This window comes from Microcaecilia unicolor, chromosome 4 (assembly GCF_901765095.1).
Source record: "Microcaecilia unicolor chromosome 4, aMicUni1.1, whole genome shotgun sequence".
Taxonomy (NCBI): Eukaryota; Metazoa; Chordata; class Amphibia; order Gymnophiona; family Siphonopidae; genus Microcaecilia; species Microcaecilia unicolor.
In genome coordinates, this window is record NC_044034.1 from 357,105,107 (window position 1) to 357,130,991 (window position 25,885).

A 25,885-nucleotide genomic window follows, 5' to 3' on the forward strand; every position below is an offset into this window, starting at 1 on the left:
TATTTTATATATTTTAATTTTATAACCCCCGCCTAGAATTGTGTATAGTGCAGGTAATATATTTTTAAATTAATAAGTAAGAAGTGGTAGGAAGAGAGTCAGCCTCTGTAGGGGGGCAGGGCTTGTGTTCAGATGTGGGGTCGTTTGATGAGTGTAGTTTGAACCTGGGGGGGGGGGGGGGGGTATTGATACTTCATATGGAGGACTGGATTGGAGGATTTGTGGGCAGTTGGGGCTGCAGAGGCGGTGAGGGGAGAGTGATGTTGGGGGTGGAATGCCGCCATGGCACTTCTGCCTACATCAGCAATACTACTACTACTATTTAGCATTTCTATAGCGCTACAAGGCGTACGCAGCGCTGCACAAACATAGAGGAAAGACAGCAATACTACAGAGATAAGATATTGGGCTTGTGTACCTTTGGTCTTACCCTGCATGGCATATCTTATGTTCTACTTCTCCATCTTTACCTTCAAAAAGTTATACCCAGGATGGGATCGGTCCCGAGGGAGGCTACTAAAATGGTCAGTCATCCTCATTGTAAAGCATATAGGGACAGACTTAAAAATCTTAGTATTGGAAGAAAGGCGGGAGAGGGGAGATATGATAGAGACGTTTACTGCTGTGACATAAATGCACAACAGGCAGTCTCTTTCAATTGAAAGGAAGCTCTGGAATGAGGGGGCGTAGGATTAAGATAAAAAGGGGAAAGGCTCGGAAGATATATCACAAAGATCAACATGTGTAATTGTATAATCTTTTGAACTTTTAGTACTGTCTTATGTCTTTTGCTTCAACACATCATGTAATTCACCACCATGTAACACAACCCCTCTGTAAACCTAATGTATATTCACTTCTATTTCCAGTACCCATGATGCATTGTAAGCCACATTGAGCCTGCAAAGAGGTGGGATAATGTGGGATACAAATGCAATAAATAAAATAAAATAAGGTAACCTGAGGAAATACTTCTTCACGGAAAGGGCAGTGAATTGGTGGAATGGCCTCCCAGTGGAAGTGGTGGAGACAAAGGCTGTATCTGAATTCAAGCAAGCTTGAGACAAGTACATAGGATCTGTAAGGGAGAGGAAGGAATAGTAGATGGCCTGGATGGGCAGACTGGATAGACCATCCAGCTTATAATTGAAAAAGAAAAACGCCTATATTGCGACCCAAATTGGGAGATAGACGTTTATCTCACAAAAACGAATAAAGCGGTATAATGGAAAGCCGACTTTGGACGTTTTCAACTGCACTCCGTCGCGGATGCGGACAAAGTTGATGGCGTGTCGAAGGCGTGGTGAAGGCGGAACTGGGGCGTGGTTATCAGGCGATCAGAGATGGGCGCCTTTCGCCGATAATGGAAGAAAAATATGCGTTTTTAGCGAGAATTTAGGGCACTTTTCCTGGACCCTGTTTTTCCACGAATAAGGCCCCAAAAAGTGCCCTAAATGACCAGATGACCACTGGAGGGAATCGGGGATGACCTCCCCTGACTCCCCCAGTGGTCACAAACCCCCTCCCACCACAAAATATGCCGTTTCACAACTTTTTATTTTCACCCTCAAATGTCATACCCACCTCCCTAGCAGCAGTATGCAGGTCACTGGAGCAGTTATTAGGGGGTTCAGTGGACCCAGGCCCATCCCCCCATACCTGTTACAATTGTGCTGCTTAATGCTTAGTCGTCCAACCCCCCCAAACCCACTGTACCCACATGTAGGTGCCCCCCTTCACCCCTTAGGGCTATAGTAATGGTGTAGACTTGTGGGCAGTGGGTTTTGAGGGGGATTTGGGGGCTGAACACACAAGGGAAGGGTGCTATGCACCTGGGAGCTCTTTTACCTTTTTTTTGTTTTTGTAAAAGTGCCCCCCTAGGGTGCCCGGTTGGTGTCGTGGCATGTGAGGGGGACCAGTGCACTACGACTCCTGGCCCCTCCCACGAACAAATGCCTTGGATTTATTCGTTTTTGAGCTGGGCGCTTTCATTTTCCATTATCACTGAAAAACAAAAACGCCCAGCTCACAAATTGTCGAATAAAACATGGACGTCTATTTTTTTCAAAAATACGGTTCGGTCCGCCCCTTCACGGACCCATTCTCGGAGATAAACGCCCATGGAGATAGACGTTTTTGTTCAATTATGCCCCTCCATATGGTCTTTATCTGCCTTCATTTTTCTCTGTTTCTATCTTTATGGATCCCCTTAAGTTCCAGTGCTATTTTTGCTCTACTACCTAAATCAAAGTAATGATTTGAAATGCAGTCTTGTTAATATTATTGTACCAAATACATACAGAAATGATGACATTCCTTTCATTGCTGATTATTAACAGGTTGATGAAGAATACAATAATCCTCACTCAGTTGATAGAATCCCTTTAGGAAAGCTCCCCCATTTGTGGGGACAATCTCTGTACATTCTGGGTTCACTCTTGGCAGAGGTAATTTTTGCTTAATACCATGTCTTATATCTATATGGATGAAGTATGTCATGCATTGCAGTGAAATATTAAGTAATACTAATGTGCAAAAATTAATGCACGCTAAATGCAAAGCTTGTGTGGTAAATGTTGGAGGTGTGTCCAACATCTGCCCTGCAGTTACTGCATACTTACCCCCGGATTCTCTATAGCGCGCCTAGAGATCTGCTCCGAAATCCAAGCGTATTCTATAACAACGCAGGTAACTTAATTGACTTAACAAGCTAATTAGCATTGATAACAGCACTTAAGTAATAATGAGCACTAATTGGCAATAATTAGAATTTACGTTCACAATTTGCTAAGCATATTCTGTAACGCATGTGCGCCTAACTTCGAATGCACGCAGGCAAAAAGGGGCGTGGTTATGGGAGGGGAAATGGGCATTTTGTGGGCATTCTGAAATTTACACAGGTATTATAGAATAGGCGCCTAAATCTACACGCAGGGATTTACGCCACGTTTTCGTTGGTGTAAATGGAGGCGCGTAGTTTTAGATGCTGGGATATCAACTAAGCGTATTCTGTATACCATGCCTAAATCTAGGCGCTGCTTATAGAAAACACTTAGTCGGAAATGTTTTCCGTGTGGATTTTTTAGGCGCTATATATAGAGTCTCCCCCCTTAATGTATTGGCAGACAGTGCAATCTACCTAAGTCCTGTGGTAAACAAAAATACATAATCCCCCTTTCAGCATCCCCAACCCCCAGTGAGGCATTTGATACCTCCTTTCATAGGACCCTATCCCCACCCCCACCTCCGCCACGTTCAGTGGGTTTTGAATAGTGCCCCATTGCCAATAAGATTCAGTGGTGACTGACTCCTAGTCATATGTGTACTTAGAAAGTGGGTACTCTGTGGTTCTTTTCAGAGACTGAATTGTGCTCAGAGGAGTTTAATCTTATGCATGAGGTTTGACTTTAGGGCTTTTTTGAATTACTCCTCCCTGGACATTTTGCCTGTTCAGTAAGCCAAGGTAGAGTCTTAATAGCAAAATTTAGAATCAGGGAACATGCTGCTCATGCAGACGTAGTTGAAACCAGTGACATGACCATGGGGAGGCCTTGGGGCCTGTGTCCCCTCACCTTTGGCTCAGGCCTTCTCTGCTTTAATGGCTGGAGGGGATGCCAAGTCCCACCAGCCGGATGTCTCCTGTGCGATTCCTGCCTATACTGTCTGAGCAGCATTTAAGTCAGCAGGCATGCTTCAGCCATCAGTTCACTGACTGAAATGAGCATGCAACGGGAGTGCCAACATTGGTGGCTGAAGTGCGCCGACGACATGAGCGCTGCTCTGGCAGCACAGGCGGGATTCGTGCAGAAGGCGTTTTCACCTGGTGGGGCTTGGCATCCCCGCCAGCAAAGGTATATTTTAATGTTGCTGTGGCAGCGGGGATGGGAGGTGGCAGAAGCAAAGGGGAGAGGGATGGTGGAGAGAATGCCTGGCCCCCTCAGTCCACCTTTGGGACCACCTAAAAACGGACCCAGCTATGCCCCTGGTTGAAACAGTGATAATATAAAAATAGAGAACTTAGCTTCTGTATACTGTATATCAGTGTTCTTTATTGCAAGGCTCAGGGGACAGTGGTGCCCCCCCCCCCCCCCCTCGACCCTAAGCATGCTCCCTGTGTGCAAACAGTGAAGAAGTTTGGACACCACATGGATCAAGCTTATTGAGAGCCACAAGATGTCCTGGATGCAGTGCCTGCAATAAGACTTTAGGAAAGGCTAAGGGACATTAGCAAATTTAGGGGGAGACACAGTTTGGAAGTGGGAGGAGAGGCTGGTGGGAGTTAAGATAGATATGAATGGGATTGGGAGAAGAGAGTGTTAGGGGAAATCTGGGTTAGAGGAGGCAAGATAGGCCTGGAGAATAAAACTTAATTTACACATATTGCTCTGAGTGCTCCTGAGCAGGTGGACTGACTATATCATTAGAGAGGGACTCATCGTTATTACTCAAGGCTCTGGGCACCGTCCACTTTATCCAACACTGATCCTGGCTCTCAGGTTGAAGTTTTTTTGCCAGTGTGGCCCCTGTTTCAAAAATAGTAAAGATCACTGTCTGCCTCATAAATCTCTGTAGATTCCAGCAGAAGAACCTAGTACTAAAACCTTTTGAATCATGACCACATTGTGGGCTGATTGTAAGTTTGGCAGCTGGTGTGAGTCTTCCAGTGTTTGAATCACGCCCTCATTATTTTTGCCATTACAATAAGAATAAATAACTCAGAAAGGAGACAATAACAAGCCACATTTTTTTTTTTGCAGCTTATTCACAGGGGCAGTTCTTTGATATCTTTTCTTTTCATTCTCCAAAGGGATTTCTAGCTCCTGGTGAAATTGATCCCTTAAACAGAAGATTTTCCACAGCTTTCAAACCTGATGTCGTAGTGCAAGGTTTGTGTTTTCTTATTCACAGTGTATAATTAGCATTGGGAGGAAAGAGTTTAAGGACTGTATAAATGAATTGAAAAAGTACGTACTAGACATGCTGTAGATTATTCAACATATTGGAATCAATATTCCAAGTCATTTAGGGGTCCTTTTACTAAGGTGCGCTGAAAAATGGCTTGCGGTAGCGTAGGCGTGGGTTTTGGGCGCACACGCCAATCCATTTTTCAGTGCACCTGTAAAAAAAAGCCCTTTTTAAATTTTTGTCAAAAATGGACGTGCGGCAAAATCAAAATTGCCACACATCCATTTTGGGTTTGAGACCATACCACCAGCCATTGACCTAGCAGTAACCGGGCGCTAATGACCTATGCGTGCCAAATGCCACTTGGCGCGCCAAAAATGAAATTACCACAAGGGCCACGCAGTAGCCGTTTGGTAACTCCATTTTGGCGGGCGTTGGGCGCACATAGACGCTTACGCAGCTCAGTAAAAGGGCCTCTTAACTTTGGGAGTAAACCAGATATATGCTGTGGATTTAAAATTCCCTCCTCCGTTGTTCAGGCAAAATGTATTCATTTAAATGAGGGAGGGGAATAGGGGGGAGGAGGGCAAAAGTGAAAAATGTATCCATATAGCCCTGATATTCAGCGCTACCTAGATAATTCTACACAGTTAAACCTAACCACAGTTACAGCAGGCCTTTTTTTCAGTTCACTCATTTTGTTAACATTTCTGAAATGTGTCCATAAAAGGAAGAACAATTCAATATAAAACACATGGGAGCTGTCATTTACAGTATACAATCAACAAGTATAAAGTGGAGTTAAGCTGTTATCATTCCTGTCCATGTGATCTCCTTCAAAGAACTGAACAACAATACTAAAGGGGTCTTTTACAAAGGCGCATTAGCGGTTTTAGCACGTACTAAACGCCAGTGACGCCTATAGGAATATATGGGCGTCTCTAGTGTTTAGTGCATGCATATTTAACGCATGCGCTAAAAACATTAGCACACCTTTGTAAAAGGGCCTTAAGTGCTTTCTGATGTTTTTTTTTATTCTTAACTAGTAAAAAAAGGCCCGTTTCTGACACAAATGAAACGGGCGCTAGCAAGGTTTTCCTCGGAGTGTGTATGTTTGGGAGAGTGTATGTGAGAGTGACTGTTTGAGAGTCAGAGTGAAAGTGTGAGTGTGTGAGAGAGAGAGTGAGTCTGGGTGTCAGTGTGTTTGTGAGAGAGTGTGTGTGTGAGAATGAGAGTGTGTGCAAGTGTGTATGTGAGACACAGTGTGAGAGAGAGTGTGTGTGTGTGGGCAAGAGAGAGAGTGTGTGTGAGACACAGATTCTCTGAGTGTATGAGACCAAGCGAGTGTGTGAGTGACTGTGTGGCACATAGAGAGTGAATGTGATACAGTGTGAGACAGAGTATGTGAGAGTCAGAAAGACATTGTATATGAGAGAGAGAGTGTGAGCCCTGCCCTCCCAATCCATGCCCATCTGTCCCCTGCCCCCTCCATTCATCCTTTTCCAGCAATTCCCCTCTCTCCCTGAGCCCTGCCCTCCCAATCCATGCCCATCCATGCTCCTCTGTCACCTGTCCCCTCCATTCATCCCTATCCAGCAATTTCCCTCTCTCCCTGAGGCCTGCCCTGCAATCCATATCCATCCATGCCCATCTGTCCCCTCCATTCATCCCTATCCAGCAATTCCCCTCTCTCCCTGAGCCCTGCCCTCCCAATCCATGCCCATCCATGCTCCTCTGTCCCCTGCCCCCTCCATTCATCCCTTTCCAGCAATTCCCCTCTCTCCCTGAGCCCTGCCCTCCCAATCCATGCCCATCCATGTTCCTCTGTCACCTGCCCCCTCCATTCATCTCTATCCAGCAATTCCCCTCTCTCCCTGAGCCCTGCCCTGCAATCCATATCCATCCATGTTCATCTGTCCCCTCCATTCATCCCTATCCAGCAATTCCTCTCTCCCTGAGTCCTGCCCTTCCAATCCATGCCCATCCATGCTCCTCTGTCACCTGGCCCCTCCATTCATCCCTATCCAGCAATTCCCCTCTCTCCCTGAGGCCTGCCCTGCAATCCATATCCATCCATGCCCATCTGTCCCCTCCATTCATCCCTATCCAGCAAGTCCCCTCTCTCCCTGAGTCCTGCCCTCCCAATCCATGCCCATCCATGCTCCTCTGTCCCCTGCCCCCTCCATTCATCCTTTTCCAGCAATTTCCCTCTCTCCCTGAGCCCTGCCCTCCCAATCCATGCCCATCCATGCTCCTCTGTCCCCTGCCGCCTCCATTCATCCTTTTCCAGCAAGTCCCCTCTCTCCCTTCCATGACCCCCCCTCGCATCCATGCTCCTCGCTCTCCCATGTCCCAGCCTGGCCCGCCCTCTTCTCCCCCCCCTTCGCATCCATGCCCCCCCCCTTCGCATCCATGCTGTCGTTTCTCCCCTGCCCTCCCGCTCCCATTGTTCTACTTTACTGGCCACCCTCTTCTCTCCCCCCAACATCCCTTTTTGTTTTTTTTGTTTTTCTTTTTAAATTTACCTCCGTGGCGGTTCCGGCAGCGAAGCGTCAGGGAAGGAGGCGGTGCTCCCGACGTCTAGTTTTCCCTTCGCTGTGTTCCGCCTTCTTTTGACGTCATCCTTGACGTCAGAAGAAGGCGGAACACAGCGAAGGGAAGGCTAGACGTTGGGAGCGCCGCCTCCTTCCCTGACGCTTCGCTGCCGGATTTGTTTGGTTTTTTTTTTCCCGCCCTCGACGTCATGACGTTTGACGCGAGGGCGGGGCAGAGACGGCTGGCTGGCTGGCTTGAAGGCTTCACACCACGAATCCACGAACCCTTCAGCCTGGGAGTGACGTCAGATGGCTTCAGAACGTTGTCCTCAGAACGTTGAGGGTGCGTTTTATTATATTAGATATCTCAACTGTCTGGCTATAGGTTTGGATACCTATCTATTCTTTTGACTTTAATTGCATTCAATGGAAGCAAAACCTAGACTGGATCAATGTGTCCTCCTTTTCCTGGATTGCCAATCACACTGGCTAATTATTTATATATTCACTGTGGAACCTCCAAAGTTGTAAGCATATATTGTAGCTGGTTCCCACTAATTAATTCTTGTAACGACACAGTTCATTCATCAATTCGTTTCATTAGTGTGTTTATCTTAGTGATCTCTGTTGTGCACATTGCCAATATTTATTTATGGCAATGGATCATGAACACAGGTTCTCATCGGTTCACTATACTAGTGAATTGTTTTTACCTTTATTTTTGGAATTTTAACTTTATATTAATTCTTTCATCAAATACTCATCTAGATGTATCGGACCCAGGGGTTGTTGTTAGTGTCCGACATGCATGTTTCACCCTTCTCAAAACACAGCTGCAAGGCTAATCTTAGGCAAAACATGCTTTGATCATGCTCAACCTCTCCGTTTTAATCTGCACTGGCTCCCCATTGTAGACCGTATTACCTTTAAAATCTGCTCATTGACTCACAAGATAATATATGGAGAAGCTCCTACCTACATGCTAGATTTGATAGATCTACCATCGAGAAATGCTTCGGAGACTGCTCGATCCTACCTTAATCTACATTACCCAAGCTGCAAGTCTGTTAAATACAAACTGCTCTTTTCATCTTCTTTCTCTTACGTCAGCCCAAAGTCTTGGAACGTCCTACCAAGACATCTAAAAGTGATTGACGACCACCAGCTATTCAAGAAATCCTTAAAAACATTTTTATTCGAGAAAGCTTATCCCCCCCAAATAATGCTCAGTCTCCACCTTCCACACATTGCCTATACCCGTTTATCCAACTTGTACTATCCTTATGTTCTTTCCCATCCTTCTGACTTTTGTGTCATTACCCTCCTTGCATTGTAATCTTTTGTAATATTGTAAGCCACATTGAGCTCGCTCTAGTGGGAAAATGTGGGGTATAAATGTACCAAAAATAAATAAATAAATAAATAAATAAATATTCAATATGGAGTCACTCATTCTAAGTCTTTGCACAAAAGTCACACATCTCATTATTTTATGCACCAGCCAATGACAGCACAGCAGCAGTGATTTTCTGCCCAAGTGTTTCCCTTGTTATACTTATCCATGTGTTGTGCTGATATTTGACTGTTTTATTATGGCCAAGTGACCATACTGCCACTATAATTATGAATTGTCAGTGTCTAGCTACAATTGCTGTGCACCTCCTTGGATGAATTACCTCCCAAAAAGATTATAAATAAGGGGGGAGTTATCAACATGGGCTACTGTTAAGTTGGGTTGTTTTAAATGGGACCTTTTGGTAAAATAACCTGACAATAGTAGCCCACATTGATAACGTCACCCTTAAGTCTTAATAAATAGATTAAATAGAAGGTCACCAACCAAAAGTCTTTTGCAACTTGGTCTCTCTTCCCCATTGCAGCTGGTTTAGAATCCCTCCCCAGAGCCAGAAAATTACCAAACCCAGCAGAGCTTTGGGAACTGTTTTCATGTGTCAGGCCAATGGGAACAGAGAGAGAGAGGTTTGGAGCAACTTACTGTTTTGCTTTTGTGTTGTGCAGTGACAATTTTGGCAGAATCCCTTGAGATTAAGAATCTGCTGAAAAAGAATGGGATCCATGTCCAGAGCATTGCCAACGTTCACCCTGTCCGTGTACAGCCAGCCCGGGTGCTCAGCCACATATATGCAAAACTGGGTAGGTAAGGGAATGCAAGAAAACCACCTTTTCCCGTTTTGATCTCAGACTTTGAAATTTCCTTATGTTGGATAAATTTGTGTGATTCAATCCTTAGATTTGTTGAGGTTCTTTTAAAATTAATTTTTGTTTTTGCCATTTCTACTTGTTAAAGACAGTTTTTTTTTTTTGCATAGGTTATAACAAGAATATGAAGTTGAGTGGACGCCCATATAGACACATTGGTGTTCTTGGGACATCCAAATTGTACCAGATAAGGGACCAGACCTTTACATTTACACCTCAAGTAAGCATTGTTGCAATGAAGAATCAAATATGCTTGATCTGAAAGGTTTTAGCACCTGTTTTTTAAATGCCTTTCTGAAGTTGTGTTCCAAAGGAGAAAAATATGTTTTAGACACATCATACAAATGCCTTTTCATTTAGGGGAAGACACATACATAAATGTTAAATAGTTTTCTTCATACAACATTCTGATTAGTATATTTTAAACAGGTGGTTTAATTCTTCTGCCTCGTCCAAATGAGGTTAGGTGGTTGAATGTTATTTCCTCAGATTCTATATATATATACACATTCTATTTTCAGCGTAGTGGGTCCTTCCTTATGGATGGAATCTTCTTATTAGAACTTCAGGAAGGATCTTAAGTCCTTCCTGTTTAGAGATACCTTTGTGTACCATTGAGAGCTTAGTGTTGATGGGGGGGGGGGGGGGGGGTCTGACAAAGCCAACCAGAGACCTGGGATCTTAAGTCCTTCCTGTTTAGAGATACCTTTGTGTACCATTGAGAGCTTAGTGTTGATGGTGGGGGGGTGTCTGACAAAGCCAACCAGAGACCTGGGGTACATGAATGCTATTCTGAATCTTAAGGAATAGATTGTGAATTCTCTTCTTCCTTTCCTACTTATTTACTCTCTGAAGGAGAGATCTTTCATTTCCTGTCTATCTGGGCTGCTTTCTATTATTATGTAGGTTTCTGACTGCACAGGAGCTAGTATGGAGTAAGGGAGAGTAGGAGAGCCACACTGGGGTGGGAGTGCAGGAGAGAAGAAAAAATAAGGGGGAGCATCTCTCCCCTTCCCCATAGTACTGCATCTCGTTCTCCCCCTCCCCAGATCCAGCTTTTTCCCAGTCTCCCCTCCCTCATGCGTCCCATGTTTCTCTTTCCCCTCCCCTCCCCCCTGTGGGTCTATCTTTTGCCCCCCCCCCCCCCCCCCATCCTTGCTCTTGCTTCCTCCTTTCCCTTTGGTCCAGCATCACTCCCCCTCCTCTCTCCATCCTTTTCCCCTCCCCTTGTAGTTTGGCATCACATCGCTCTCCCTCTTCTCTCCACCCACCCCTTTCCCTTCCCCTGTGGTCTGGCATCGTTCTCCATTCTCTCCTCTGTGGTCTTTCATCACTTTTCCTCCTCTATCCACCCCCCCTTCCTCTTCAGTCTGGCATCACATCAACTTCTCTTCACCCTTCTTTCTCTTTCCCTGTGGTCTAGCATTGCTTTCCCTCCTCTCTCCACCCCTCCTCGCTCTGCAGGCTTCCAAACCCGCCGGCAGCATCAGTGATGTGGGCGCTGCCTTTGGCCTGCCCTAGAAGCCTTCTCTGTACAGCTTCCCGCATAGGTGGGATGATGTACAGTGAGGGCTTCCGGGGATGACCGGCATAGTTAATGCTGCTGAGGCCTGGAATTTTAAAGGCCTGCAGCAGGCGAGGGGGGGGTGAAGAGAGAAGGGAGAGCGATATCGTACCAGTCAGGGGAAGGGGGGTATACCCATGGCAGCACTCCCTTATGATTTGCACCCTTGGTACGCCAATTCCTCATGAAATGTTTCGTGATAAAGGCGGGAGGGGGGTTTGGAGGGGGGGGAATACCAGACCCCTGGCTGCAGCACACAAAAGTGCTGTTCACCAACTATATTCATCTCTTTGAATGGTGGTAGCCAGACTCAGATATATTGTGTGTCCTATCCTATGGTTTAGCACTTTAGTTGCTCTTAGGGATAGAGTGCATGCTTGCCAGGTGGAAAATTTTTTTCCCACCCAAACGAGCCCAAAACCCGCCCAAAGTCAAACCCTGCCCCTGACACCCCACCCCCGCGTCATCACCTCGCCCCCGCCGTCATCAATCCCACCCCCGCCGTCATCAACCCCACCCCCGCCGTCATCGGCCCCGTCTCCCCGTCATCGGCCCCACCCAGAACGTCACTAGCCCCGCCCAAAACGTCACTAACCCCGCCCAAAACGTCACTAGCCCCGCCCCCGCGGCCGAAAAAAACACTTGAAAAACCGCCCAAAAGACCCAAAACAAGCCCAAAAAATCGCAACCCGCGGCGGGCAAAAATTGCCCGCCGCGGGTCACGGAAAACCGCCCAATTGGGCGGTAAAACCGCCCACTTGGCAACACTGATAGAGTGATGTTAGTCTGTGCCAGAGCTAGTGGTGGGAGGCGGGGTTGGTGGTTGGGAGGCGGGGATAGGGCTGGCCAGACTTATAGGGTCTGTGCCAGAGCTGGTGGTTGGGAGGCGGGGATAGGCCTGGCCAGACTTATACGGTCTGTGCCAGAGCTGGTGGTTGGGAGGCGGGGATAGGCCTGGCCAGACTTATACGGTCTGTGCCAGAGCTGGTGGTTGGGAGGCGGGGATAGGGCTGGCCAGACTTATACGGTCTGTGCCCTGAAGAGGACAGTACAAATAAAAAAGTAGCACATATGAATTTATCTTCTTGGGCAGACTGGATGGACCATGCAGGTCTTTTTCTGCCGTCATCTACTATGTTACTATGTTACATGCACAGCTCTGTTGGTTGGCTCATGTTGTTGTTTTTATTTATTATTAGTAGAAGTACCCCCAGTATCTGGTGGGGTCACGGTGGAATTAGGCCTGGGGGTGATCTGGTGGGCTTTTGGGAGGGCAAGCCTTCCTTGGAGGGAGAGCGAGTAGATTTTCACTTGGCTCAAGCAGAAGGTAGGAACTACCTGGGAACTGTATTTTAGTGCTTCCTTTTTGGACCATGTGCCCATGCCTTGTGAGTTAGAGATTTTGTATATGTGATGCTGCTCAATGTATGTTCCATATCATCATGCTGATCAATCCATAGACTGGTGGGTTGTGTCCATCTACCAGCAGGTGGAGATAGAGAGCAAACTTTTGCCTCCCTGTATGTGGTCATGTGCTGCCGGAAACTCCTCAGTATGTTCTCTATCTCAGCAGGTGGTGGTCACACACAGCAGCAGCTCTGGCTAGGCCTCCAAGCCTAATTTTTAGGTTTTGTTGAGTGCCTGGGGTTGAGGGCTCTTCTTGAGCAAGTGCAAACCTGGTGGTGCCAGGTCCCTCCTTTTCTCCCCCCTCCCGCTGGCTCCGTTAAAAAAAAAAAAAAACAAAAACAAATTTTGAACGTCCTTAAAGGCGTTTATTTCGACGTTTATTTAAACGTTTATTGCAGCTACTCACTGGGACACCAGGTCGTTACAGCTCGGAGCGGAAAGCAGGTAATTTTTACCTTTTTATAGCAGGCAGGGGGTTCCCCGATCTCCACGTGGCCGATGGCGTCGGAGGGCGAGGGCGCAAAGAGTCGCTCCCCTGATCGCTTGGGCGCTTCTAGAGGGGATGCGGGGGTCTTAAAGTCTGATTCGCCCTTGTTGGGTGACAGTTTCGTGACCGATGAGTGTCCCGGTCCTTCCTCCGGTGTGGCGGTTTTTCCCGCCATAAACGCCCATCCCCCGCTGCTCGCCTCCGCCATCTTGGCCGGCCACGCGGCTCGGACGGCTTCTTCTTGGGCCGCCCTTGAGGTGGGAGACATTAATGCCATGAACGCCCTTAATTTGGGCGACGGCACAAAAGCGGCTAAAGTTAAGCGCCGTTCTTCCCGCGCGGCTCCTTCGCGGAGTGTCGCACCGGACGCCATCTTGGATGCGCAGCATGTCTCTCCCCCGCTCTTGCGAGCGCCGGTTGAGGGTGCGTCTAGGGCTGTAGCCCAGGCTGCGGAAGTGCACAGTCTGGGGGGTTTCTCCCCCGAGTTTGTTTTGCTGCTGCATCAGGCCTTCCTTATGCAAAACGCTGCCCCTGCTCCCTCGTCTGGTAAAGAGGTTGAGGCCCCCGGAGGTAAACGCCCTCGGGTTGATTCCCAGGCCTTGGAGGACTTTGTCTCCTCCGATGTAGATGAGGGCAGCGTATCTGAGTTCTCCCAACGGTCCTTTGTGGATTCCTTGGAGGAGACGGATCCCCGCTCGGATGGAGCGGATGACCCCTCTGCAGCGCGGCTCTTTAGCTCAGAGGATTTGCCCAACCTGTTAATGCAGGCCATGGGCATTTTGAAGATTTCCTTTCCGGAGGACGTCTCTCCCTCAGCCCCTGTTGGCTCTGCCATTATGCTGGGGACGAAGCGCCCGCCTAGAACCTTCCACGTGCATGATGCCATGCACACCTTAATTTCGGCTCAATGGGATGTCCCGGAAGCGAGCCTTAAAGTGGCTAGGGCTATGTCCCGCCTCTATCCTTTGCCTGAAAGTGAACGTGAGGCCTATCTGTGGCCTACCATGGATTCTTTAATCACTGCGGTGACTAAGAAAACGGCGTTGCCGGTGGAAGGTGGCACGGCCCTAAAGGACGCCCAAGACAGAAGATTGGAGGCGGCCTTAAGGTCATCCTTTGAGGCGGCTGCTTTAAGTTTGCAGGCCTCAGTTTGCGGCTCCTATGTGGCCAGGGCGTGCTTGACTATGGTGCAGCGGGCTTCCCCCTCGGATCATTCCTTGAGGGCTGATTGGCCGGCCCTGGAATCGGGCTTAGCCTATTTGGCAGACTTGCTGTATGATGTCTTGAGGGCCTCAGCTAAAGGCATGGCTCAGACAATCTCTGCGCGGCGGTGGCTTTGGCTGAAACATTGGTCTGCTGACCACGCCTCTAAATCCCGCCTGGCTAGATTGCCTTTTAAAGGCAAGCTGCTCTTTGGGGTCGAGCTGGACAAAATCGTGACCGATCTCGGCACGTCTAAGGGCAAGAAGTTACCAGAGGTCAGGGCTCGGGCTAGTACTCGCCCCGGTACCTCCAGAGGACGGTTTCAGGAAGCCCGTCGGTACCGCCCGGGCAGGTCGGGCTCCTCTGCCCCCTCTTCCTTCAAGAGGAACTTCTCCCCCAAGCAGCATTCCTTTCGCAGAGACCGCCGTCCCGGAGGTGCTCCCTCCGGTCCTCCCCCAGGGTCTCGTACCCAATGGCGGGGCTTTGGTCCACGCCCCAGTGCAGATTGGAGGACGGCTGTCCTCGTTTCTGGGCGAGTGGACCACAATAACTTCAGACGCTTGGGTGCTGGAAGTCATCAGAGACGGCTACAAGCTAGAGTTCTGCCGACCCTTAAGAGACGGGTTTGTACTCTCTCCCTGCAAGTCTCCGGTCAAAGCTGTGGCAGTGCAGCAGACCTTGGACAATCTGATCCGCCTGGGTGCGGTCGTTCCGGTGCCAGAAAATCAGCTTGGCAAGGGGCGTTACTCCATTTACTTTGTGGTACCAAAGAAAGGAGGTTCTGTACGGCCTATCCTCGACCTCAAAGGGGTCAATCGGGCCTTGAAAGTTCGGCACTTTCGCATGGAGACTCTCCGCTCTGTTATAGCGGCAGTGAAGGCAGGGGAGTACCTGGCATCCTTGGACATCAAGGAAGCGTACTTGCATATTCCCATCTGGCCTCCTCATCAACGCTTTCTGCGTTTTGCAGTCCTGGGCCGACACTTCCAGTTCAGAGCCCTCCCGTTCGGGTTGGCTACTGCTCCGCGGACCTTCTCCAAAGTAATGGTGGTCATCGCGGCCTTCCTGAGGAAGGAAGGAGTACAAGTCCATCCTTATCTGGACGACTGGTTGATCCGAGCCCCCTCTTATGCAGAGTGCGGCAAAGCTGTGAACCGGGTGGTTGCTCTTTTGAGCTCCCTGGGGTGGATCATCAACTGGGAGAAAAGCCAGCTGCGCCCAACTCAGTCCCTGGAGTATCTGGGAGTTCGATTCGACACCCAAGTGGGCAGAGTGTTCCTGCCAGACAATTGGATTGTCAAGCTTCAGGCTCAGGTGGACCAGTTCCTAGTAGCCTCTCCTCTTTGGGCTTGGGACTATGTGCAGCTGTTGGGCTCTATGACGGCCACGATGGAAGTAGTGCCCTGGGCCAGGGCTCATATGAGACCACTACAACACTCTCTGCTGCAGCGCTGGACTCCGATGTCGGAGGATTATGCTGTGCGCCTTCCCTTGGACCCAGCAGTGCGCAAGGCGCTGAGCTGGTGGATGCAGACAGACAAGTTGTCTGCAGGAATGCCTCTGGTGACCCCGGAGTGGATTGTCGTCACGACGGACGCCTCTTTGTCGGGCTGGGGAGCCCACTGCTTGGGAAGGACAGCGCAGGGGCTCTGGTCTCCTGCAGAGGCAAAGTGGTCTATCAACCTCCTGGAACTCAGAGCCATTCGGTTGGCGCTTTTGGAGTTCATCCCGGTACTGGTGTTGAAGCCTGTACGGGTCCTGTCGGACAATGCCACGGCTGTGGCCTATGTCAACCGCCAGGGAGGTACCAAGAGCGCCCCTCTAGCCAAGGAGGCCATGAATCTATGCCAGTGGGCGGAAGCGAACCTGGAACAGCTGTCAGCGGCCCACATTGCCGGAGTCATGAATGTCAAGGCGGACTTTCTCAGTCGCCATACCTTGGAGCCCGGAGAGTGGCAGCTATCTGCTCAGGCGTTCTTGGATATCACGAAGCGCTGGGGCCAGCCGAGCCTAGATCTGATGGCGTCATCGGCCAATTGCCAAGTGCCGCGCTTTTTCAGCAGAGGACGGGACCCTCGATCCCTGGGAGTAGATGCTCTTCTCCAACAGTGGCCGACACAAGAGCTTCTCTATGTGTTCCCGCCCTGGCCCATGTTGGGCAGGGTGCTAGACCGGGTGGCAAAGCATCCGGGCCGGATAATCCTGGTGGGTCCGGATTGGCCCAGACGTCCCTGGTATGCGGACTTGATCAGGCTCTCAGTCGACGATCCTCTGCGGCTGCCAGTGGAGCAGGGCCTGTTACATCAGGGTCCCGTGGTGATGAAGAATCCCTCCCCCTTTGGTCTTACGGCCTGGCTATTGAGCGGCAGCGTCTGAGGAAGAAGGGCTTCTCAGACAAGGTCATCGCCACTATGCTGAGAGCGAGGAAGCGCTCTACTTCTACTGCTTACGCCAGGGTTTGGCGTACCTTTGCAGCGTGGTGTGAAGCAGGCTCATTTTCTCCATTCACTGCTCCAATTTCTTCAGTGTTGGCATTCCTGCAAGAAGGTCTGGAGAAAGGCCTGTCGCTCAGTTCCCTTAAAGTCCAGGTAGCGGCCCTGGCTTGCTTCAGGGGCCGCCTGAAGGGTGCTTCCCTGGCTTCGCAGCCAGATGTGGTGCGTTTTCTCAAGGGAGTTAATCACCTGCGCCCTCCTCTGCACTCAGTGGTGCCTGCGTGGAATCTCAACCTGGTGCTAAGAGCATTACAGAAGCCGCCTTTTGAACCCTTGTCGAGGGCATCTCTGAAAGACCTGACGTTGAAAGCGGTCTTTTTGGTGGCTATCACTTCAGCCAGAAGAGTTTCCGAGCTCCAGGCGCTCTCATGTAGAGAGCCTTTTCTGCAGTTCACTGAGGCAGGAGTGACTATTCGCACAGTGCCTTCCTTCCTGCCCAAGATTGTTTCTCGCTTCCATGTGAATCAGCAGCTCTGTCTCCCTTCCTTTCGTAGGGAGGACTACCCAGAGGAATACTCTGCTCTTAAATATCTGGATGTGAGACGAGTCATCATCAGATACTTGGAAGTGACCAATGATTTCCGGAAATCGGATCATCTGTTTGTCCTGTTTGCAGGTCCTCGTAAGGGTCTGCAGGCTGCTAAGCCTACAGTGGCAAGATGGGTCAAGGAAGCCATTGCAGCGGCTTATGTGGCCGCGGGGAAGGTGCCGCCTATCCAGCTGAAGGCTCACTCCACTAGAGCTCAGGCGGCCTCGATCGCAGAGGCCGGGTCCGTCTCCTTGGAAGAGATATGCAAGGCGGCAACTTGGGCATCGGCCTATACATTCTCCAAGCATTACCGCTTGACTGTGGCGGCACGGGCGGAGGCCCGGTTTGGAGCTTCAGTGTTGAGGTCAGGGATTTCAATGTCCCGCCCTGGGTGAGTACTGCTTCGGTACATCCCACCAGTCTATGGATTGATCAGCATGATGATATGGAAGGTAAAATTATGTATCATACCTGATAATTTTCTTTCCATTAATCATAGCTGATCAATCCATAGCCCCTCCCAGATATCTGTACTGTTTATATTCTGGTTGAATTTTAGGTTCAAGTTTAGTCTTCAGTTACTTCAGGAGGACTTCGTGTTCAAGTTTTTTCACTTGGATTCTTCAAGAGTTGAGACGAGTTTGTGTTACAGTGAGCTGCTGCATTCCTCTCCCCTCAGTTTTACGGGGCTGGATTGAGACTTAAATTCTGCCGGCACTCCCTCCCGCTTCGTGCGGCTGTAGGGCAGCTTTGTACCCCTCCCGCTTTGGCGGTGTTAGGGTCAGTCAGCTCCTCCCGCGGTTGCGGTTGCAGGATAAGCCAGATCCCCCTGCATCGGCGGGTGTGGTGTCCCTCCCCCGCTCCGCGGGGATGAGCTGGACGGATTCCCCTCCCCCACTTGTGTGGGGACGAGCTGGGTTAATTCCCCTCCCCCGTTTCGGCGGTGGTGAGCTGGGCAGAGTGTCCCTTTGTGGGTGTAATTCTCTAAGTGCTGAGTCCTGCGGATGGAGCTTTGATATCGACATACTGAGGAGTTTCCGGCAGCACATGACCACATATAGGGAGGCAAAAGTTTGCTCTCTATCTCCACCTGCTGGTAGATGGACACAACCCACCAGTCTATGGATTGATCAGCTATGATTAATGGAAAGAAAATTATCAGGTATGATACATAATTTTACCTTCACTTTGAAAGTGAAAAATAATATGCACACATACTGATTTGCAATCTTTTTTTTTTTTTAAACTTTATTTTTAAAGTTCCTGAGAACATAGTTGGGGCAGAGCAGGGGCAGAGTTATGATATACATGTATATTTTATAAAATACACGCGTGCATACATACAGAATACTCACAATTTATATCAACTTTTAGAGGAAGTATAAATGTATGAGATGGTATTTGCTAGATCTGGGATCCTATTTTGTAAAGGTGCACAAGCCCCTTTGCTGCCTTTTTAAAATGGGATTAACATAGAAGCCTTTTTGGACATCCAGTTATAAAATCAAGCTGATATCATATGCATACTTCACCAGTAACACAGGCTATTAAAATTTCCCCCCAAAAGTGTAATAATAAAAAAAATACAAAATCTGAAATAAGTGAAAAAAAAAAAGCATTTTCGTTTTGAATAACCTTCTTGTACTTTTAATTTAGTTTACAGATCAGCACCATTTTTATCTGGCCCTGGATAATCGAATGGTGGTGGAGATGCTGAGAACAGAACTGGCTTATCTCTGCTCATGTTGGAGGATGACTGGAAGACCTACACTCACTTTTCCCATCACTCACACCATGCTCAGTAAACTGTGTTTCTTACACTTAATTTTAATGATGTTTTTTAGGAGACAGCGCAGTTTGTCTTTCTTCAGATAAGTCCAACTGTTTCTGAAAAGTGAAAAAGGAAGACTCAAAACCTTCAAAGATGCCAAGTTTTACTGTAATCCACCTTGTGTCTACAAGCATAGATATGTTTATGCTCAGCTAGTGAGAGTGTTATGCGTGAAACAGAACTGGCTCCCGTTCATTATGAGGTGCTTTTTATCATAGGATTAGGCAGAGCCAGTCCTGCCACCAGGTGAACTAGGCAGGTCTAGTTCATCTTGGCAGCTGAATTTGTGAGGTAGCAGTGCAGTGTCTCAGTGGCAGGAGAGCCACACTTTAATGCTGCTGTTGGTATGGTGTGGGGTCTTTGAGATCATGCCCAAGCGCAAGTATTGCTGCTTCTTGCACCCTTCCAATAGGAAGTTTGCATCAGAGGAGGCAGGACATTGCATTGCTTGAGCACGGGTCCCATCTTGTTCTGAGTTGCAGCAGCATCACAGGACGGATGATGTTTGCATTGGCATCTGCAGAGAGAATGGAAGGTGAAGAGTTGAGTTACTGGGCACCCATAGAGGGGGAATGAAGAGAAGAGAAGATGCTGATCATTTGGGATGCTAGGAAGGGAAAGGAAATATGCTGGCTACCTGGGAGGGAGGATAGGCAAGGGAGAGGGAGATGCTGGGCTATGGGATAGGGACTTGAGCTTCCCTTGAGGGGGTATGTCAGCTGGAGCGTTGAACTGCCCTGGGGGAGGGGGAGAAATGAGCTAGGGGTCTTGAACCTCACTGAGGGGTAGGGCTTGAGCATCCCTTGGAGCAGGGGATGGTTCAAGGTTTGCCCAGGGATTAGGATGGAGACCAGAAAACTTGGTTTCAGAGCTACCAAGTCACACGCATTTGATGTGTGACACACGCTTTCAGCCCCCGACTCCAGCTCGCACACTAAAGCATCCTTCTCTCACGCATTGAGAGGAGGGGACTTTGGCATGCGTCAGGCAGCAGCGATTCCCCAATCGATAATTCCTGTGCTGGCTCTGCGATTTAAATGGTGACTGCGAACTCTCGCCAGACTGCTACGAGAGTACACAGCTGCCATTTTTAACATCAGAGCTAGCACAGGCAACAGCGATTGGGGATCACAACAGCCCGAATGTACCCTAGATCACCAGGACATCATGATGGGGGAGGGCAAGGAATGAGAGGTGGGTGCTGCATCGGGTGGAGGGGGCAAGGAGTGAGAGGTAGGTGCTGCATCGGAGGGGGCTGGGGGAGCAAGGATTGAGAGATCAGTGCTGTATCGAGGGGGAAGGAGGGGCAAGGAGTGAGAGGTCAGTGTTGTATCGGGGGGGAGTAGAGGAGTGAGAGGTCTGCTGCATCTGGAGAGGGGGCAAGGAATGAGAGGTGGGTGCTGCATCGGGGGGAGGGGGGCAAGGAGTGAGAGGTAGGTGCTGCGTCGGAGGGGGATGGGGGGACAGGGATTGAGAGGTCAGTGCTGTAGCGAGGGGGAAGGAGGGGCAAGGAGTGGAGGTCAGTGTTGTATCGGGGGGAGTAGAGGAGTGAGAGGTCGGTGCTGCATCAGGCAGGAGGGGGCAAGGAGTGAGAGGTCAGTGCTGCATCTGGAGAGGGGGCAAGGAGTGAGAGGTCAGTGCTGCATTGGAGGAGGGGGGCAAAGAGTGAGAGGTCAGTGCTGCATTGGGTGGGCAAGGAGATGTTACAGTGGGGGGCAAGAAGGGAGGGAGATGATGGACAGGTAGGGAAGAGAGATCCAGAGAGGAGATGAGGAAGAAAGAGGGCACGGAGAGTGAAAAAGGTGCAGGACTTGGGGTGGGGGGAGGAGGACAAGGAAAGAGAGAGGTACCAGGATCTGCAGGGAATGACAAGAAAAGAGCGAGGTACCAGGACCTGTGGGGAATGAAGGAAGAGGGAGAGATGGTGGTCCTGCAAAGGGGAGAGAACAGGAGCAAAGGAAGAGAGGAACGCTTTTGCTGGACCACTGGGGGGGGGGGGGGCAAAGAGAGGAAGAGATGCTGGCTAGGAGAGAGAGACAGGAGGGAGAGAGGGAGGCTGGCACGTGGGGGTGGGGGGAATAGGGACATAGAGAGGGGAGACGCTCAACATGGCGGGAAGACAGGGTGATGCTGGGTCAGATAGATAGGGATGCAGAGAGAAGATGGGTGGTGGACATAGGGAGAAATAAATTACCAAATGGACAAGGAGACTCTGGCAAGACAGTTAAGAGAAGAAAGCAGAGACTGGGACCAACACAATAAGAAAAATGAAATGGCCAAAAAACAAAGGTAGAAAAAAAATAATTTTATTTTCTATTTATTGATTGGAAAATGTTTTTGGAATGTGCATCTGCCAGGACTAGTTTTAGATATAACTGGGGCTCATGAGAAAAATCTCACTCATTTGGCCTTCAATCTCCAGCATTGTGGTGGTAAATCTCCAGCACTGGGATGGGCCACCCTTGGCATCTCTGTGGTTTTCATCAAGCAGTTTGGTTCAGATATTGTAGCTCTGTGCATCTTCATTAAGTCTGTGGATTATAGTTTATATTGAGGGGCATAATCGAACGGGGACGACCATCTCTAAGGGCGCCCATCTCTAAGGACATCCCGGCGAAGGGGCGGGGAAACCGCTATTATCGAAACAAGATGGGCGTCCATCTTTCGTTTTGATAATACAGTCGGGGACACCCAAATCTCAATAATTAGGTCGACCTTAGAGATGGTCGACCTAAATGTTGAGGTGGGCGACCTTAGAGATGGTCGTCCACGGTTTTTGGCGATAATGGAAACCGAGGACGCCCATCTCAAAAACAACCAAATCCAAGGCATTTGGTCATGGGAGGAGCCAGCATTCGTAGTGCACTGGTCCCCCTCACATGCCAGGACACCAACCGGGCACCCTAGGGGGCACTGCAGTGGACTTCACAAATTGCTCCCAGGTGCATAGCTCTCTTACCTTTGGTGCTTATCCCCCAACCCCCCCAAAACCCACTCCCCACAACTATACACCACTACCATAGCCCTAAGGGGTGAAGAGGGGCACCTACATGTGGGTACAGTGGGTTTCGTGTGGGTTTTGAAGGGCTCACATTTACCAGCACAAGTGTAACAAGTAGGGGGGGGGGGTGGGTCTGGGTCCGCCTGGCTAATGTGCACTTCACCCACTAAACCTGCTCCAGGGACCTGCATACTGCTGTGATGGAGCTGGGTATGACATTTGAGGCTGGCATAGAGGCTGGCAAAATATTTTTTAACTTTTTTTTTTTAGGTTGGGAGGGGGTTGGTGACCACTGGGGGAGTAAGGGGAGGTCATCCCCTATTCCCTCCGGTGGTCATCTGGTCAGTTTGGGCACGTTTTTGAGGCTTGGTCATGAAAAAAAATGGACCAAGTAAAGTCAACCAAATACTTGTCAGGGACGCCCTTCTTTTTTCCATTATCGGCCGAGGACGCCCATCTCTTAAGCATGCCCCAGTCCCGCCTTTGCTATGCCTCCGACACGCCCCCGTGAACTTTGGTCATCCCCGCAACGGACTGCAGTTGAGGACGCCCAAAATCAGCATTCGATTATGCCGATTTGGGCGACCCTGAGAGAAGGATGCCCATCTCCCAATTTGTGTTGAGCGATGGGCGCCCTTCTCTTTCAAAAATGCCCTTGATTGTCTCATACAGGTACTTGCAATATATTTCCATTTCTCAGTAAGAGAAATTCTAAGGGGCCCTCTGATCTTTTTAAGCCAGTGTGATCTTTTTTTTTTTTTTAATTTATATGAAGTCTTTATTAATAAATGGTACATTCTTCCAACAGTACAATCCGTGATATCAGTACCGTTTAAAACATTAAATAATGACAGAGGTATTGATTTACAAATCAGGTTTCTCCAAACAATACTAAAACCACAACACTTTAGCATATGATACGCGTTACCTCCGCACCAGAGCAAGAATGAAGTAATATTGATATCCTTCGGGACTTCAAATTTTTATAGAATTTTTATAATAAAAGACAAACAAACTCCACTCCCCCCCTCCGCTTACCCCCCTCCCTCGCCCAACCCGGACTGGTTTTATGAATCAACAATTAAATTATGTATGAAGGAGAAAGGAGTCCCAAATCAGATGCCATTTATTGGTGCGATTGCTCCGCTCTGCAATAAGCCGCTCCATCTCACACACATATCTCAGCTTTCGAATCCACCGAGTTAAAGGTGGGGTCGTAGTCTGTTTCCAACAGGCTGCTATAACAATTCGAGCTGCACATGTGGCATAGCGCAACAGTATTTGTTGATTAGATAAGAGGCCTGCTGCTTTAGCAGAGAATAAGTAGATAGTGGGTTGCCATGAAATCTCTACCCCCAGCCACAGCCGCAGCCTACTATGGACCGCTTTGCCAGTGTGATCTTTTTCAAGATTTCCTGGGAAATAAACTGTGTCTTTCTTTTAGATGATGATGGTTCAGACATTGATCCAGCCATCCTCACAACCATAAGAAAACTGGAGGATGGATATTTTGGAGGAGCACGGTATTCTCTTTTCTTTTTCTTCTTTTCTTAAATATCTGCATGTATTTTACTGCACACATCCCAATCCTACCACACGGCTGAAAGTATGCATATTATCTAGCATGCACATTTTTAACTTCATTCACAGGGAGCAATTTTCAAACACACGTTTGTTTCCATGTGCTTTGATGATCGCCCTCAATAATTTTTGCATTTTGGTGTATAATTTCACTGAAAACCCTGGATAAACTACAGCATGGCTGCAGTGTGAACACTTATTTATGTTTCTCTGAGGATATGCAGATTGGAGGAATCCTAACATATGAGTTACATCACTGGATAGAGCCCACATGGGAAGTTTTTTCCAGCACTTTCCATAGCTTTGGAGAATGCTTCACCACACATGTGCACCTGTTCCCACTTGCCTCGTTATCATCTCAGTCCTTAGTTTTACACGAACCAAATGGACATGTTTTGTGTCATGCCTGCCTCAGTGTTGGTTTTTCAAGTGGTCAGAGTATTTTTTTCACTGTGTGAGTCCTATCAGTGACATGCAGTCCCTTTTTTCCCACGAGACATCCCTAGGTAGGTTTTGCTGGTGTCTTTCAAGTTTCTTTATTTTCGATAGCTTGCTGTGGGCCATTTTTAGGCCTCAGATTCCCACCGTGGTATTTTTTTTCATCAAGTCATTTGTTTTCACTGCTGCTATTTTTCCAGATGATATGTCTAAGAAGACCCTCGCCTCCATCTCTCCCCCCACCCACCCCAGCAGCTTCAAAAAGTGTTCCTGGTGCAACAGGACCATATTCATAAGATACTCACAGTTGGTGCCTGCAATGCATGTGACCTGATATTGCATTCTTTGTTCCCAAGGGATTCTTGGGAAAGAAAAGCTCTGAAAAGACTGGCCCATTGACATCCAACACTTGACAACTTAGAAATCTATGTGAATGGGGCATTTTTGATATGGCATCTAAGTCCAACTTTGGACGTTTTGCTAAAAACGTCCAAAATTCAAGTGGGGAATATAGCCATTTTCAAAACAGAAAACCGACTGTCTTTTTCTTTCTTAAATGGCTATTTGCTAGATGTTTTTGTGCTCTGTGCATTTACCTTTTTGGTCCATTTTCGAGAAAAAATGCACAAAATCAAGCCATTAGGATGTAGGAGGAGCCAGCATTCTTAGTAGACTGGCCATGCAGACATCCCAGGAGAGCAATGGGGCACCCTATGGGGAACTGCAGTGGACTTCAGATAAATGCTCCCAGGTACATACCTCACTGTTGCTCCCTTATCTTGTCTATTGAGCCCCCCCAAACCCACCCAATACCCACTACCCCCAACTGTACACCACTATAATAGACCTTGTGGCTGAAGGTACAGTGGATTTCTGGTGAGTTTTGGAGGGCTCACAGTTTCCACCACAAGTGTAACAGGTAAGGGAAGGTATGGGCCTAGGTCCACCTGTCTGCAGTGCACTGCACTCTCCACTAGACTACTCCAGGGATCTGCATGCTGCTCTGATGGACCAGAGTATAACATCTGAGGCTGGCATAGAGGCTGGTAAGTAATGTTTTTAATCACATTTTTGGGGGGGTAAGAAGGTGTCAGTGACCATTGGGGGAGTAAGGGGAGGTCATCCCTGATTCCCTCCAGTGGTCATTTAGGGCACCTTTTTGTGCCTTACTCCTTATAAAAAACAGGTTAGCTCAAAACATCTTAGTTTTAGTCCTGGATGGTTTTGTTTTGTTCCATTATGGCTGAAAAACTTCCAAGTGTTAGAAGCGCCCAGATCCCACCCTTAACATGCCCCTGACACTCCCCCTTGTGATTTGAACACACTTCTGATAGACTTACAGAAAAAGTCTAAAAATTGGTTTTGAAAATATCAGTTTGGACGTTTTTGTGAGAAAAACGTCCAAATGCAGATTTATGCCACTTTTACTCTTTTGAAAATTTTTATTTAGCGCATTTCTATCCCACATTTTCCCACAAGCGCAGGCACAATGTGGCTTACAGTAGTTCAGGAAACATTACAGTAAAAGAAAGGTAAAACATAGGATGACAGAATTTACAGAAAAGACATGGAAAGGGTAAACTGTTTAACAAGAGCCATTGGGTCAGAGTCCTTCTTCAACCGACAACAGGAGAGTCAAATGGCGGGGTTCGGCAGGGGAATAGGCTTTTGCAAATAGGAATGTCTTTAAGAA

General features: G+C 48.4%; 1 protein-coding gene across 2 annotated transcripts in view; it reads left to right on the forward strand.

Moving 5' to 3' along the window:
• PHKA2 (phosphorylase kinase regulatory subunit alpha 2) overlaps positions 1–25,885 on the forward strand; it is a 166,845-nt gene that overhangs the window by 78,092 nt on the left and 62,868 nt on the right. For both annotated transcript variants that reach the window (XM_030202285.1, XM_030202286.1), the window contains exons 13-18: positions 2,340–2,447; positions 4,808–4,886; positions 9,459–9,593; positions 9,770–9,879; positions 18,998–19,142; positions 23,618–23,696. In XM_030202285.1, coding sequence (XP_030058145.1) covers positions 2,340–2,447; positions 4,808–4,886; positions 9,459–9,593; positions 9,770–9,879; positions 18,998–19,142; positions 23,618–23,696 — 656 coding nt within the window. The remainder of the gene's footprint in view (positions 1–2,339; positions 2,448–4,807; positions 4,887–9,458; positions 9,594–9,769; positions 9,880–18,997; positions 19,143–23,617; positions 23,697–25,885) is intronic.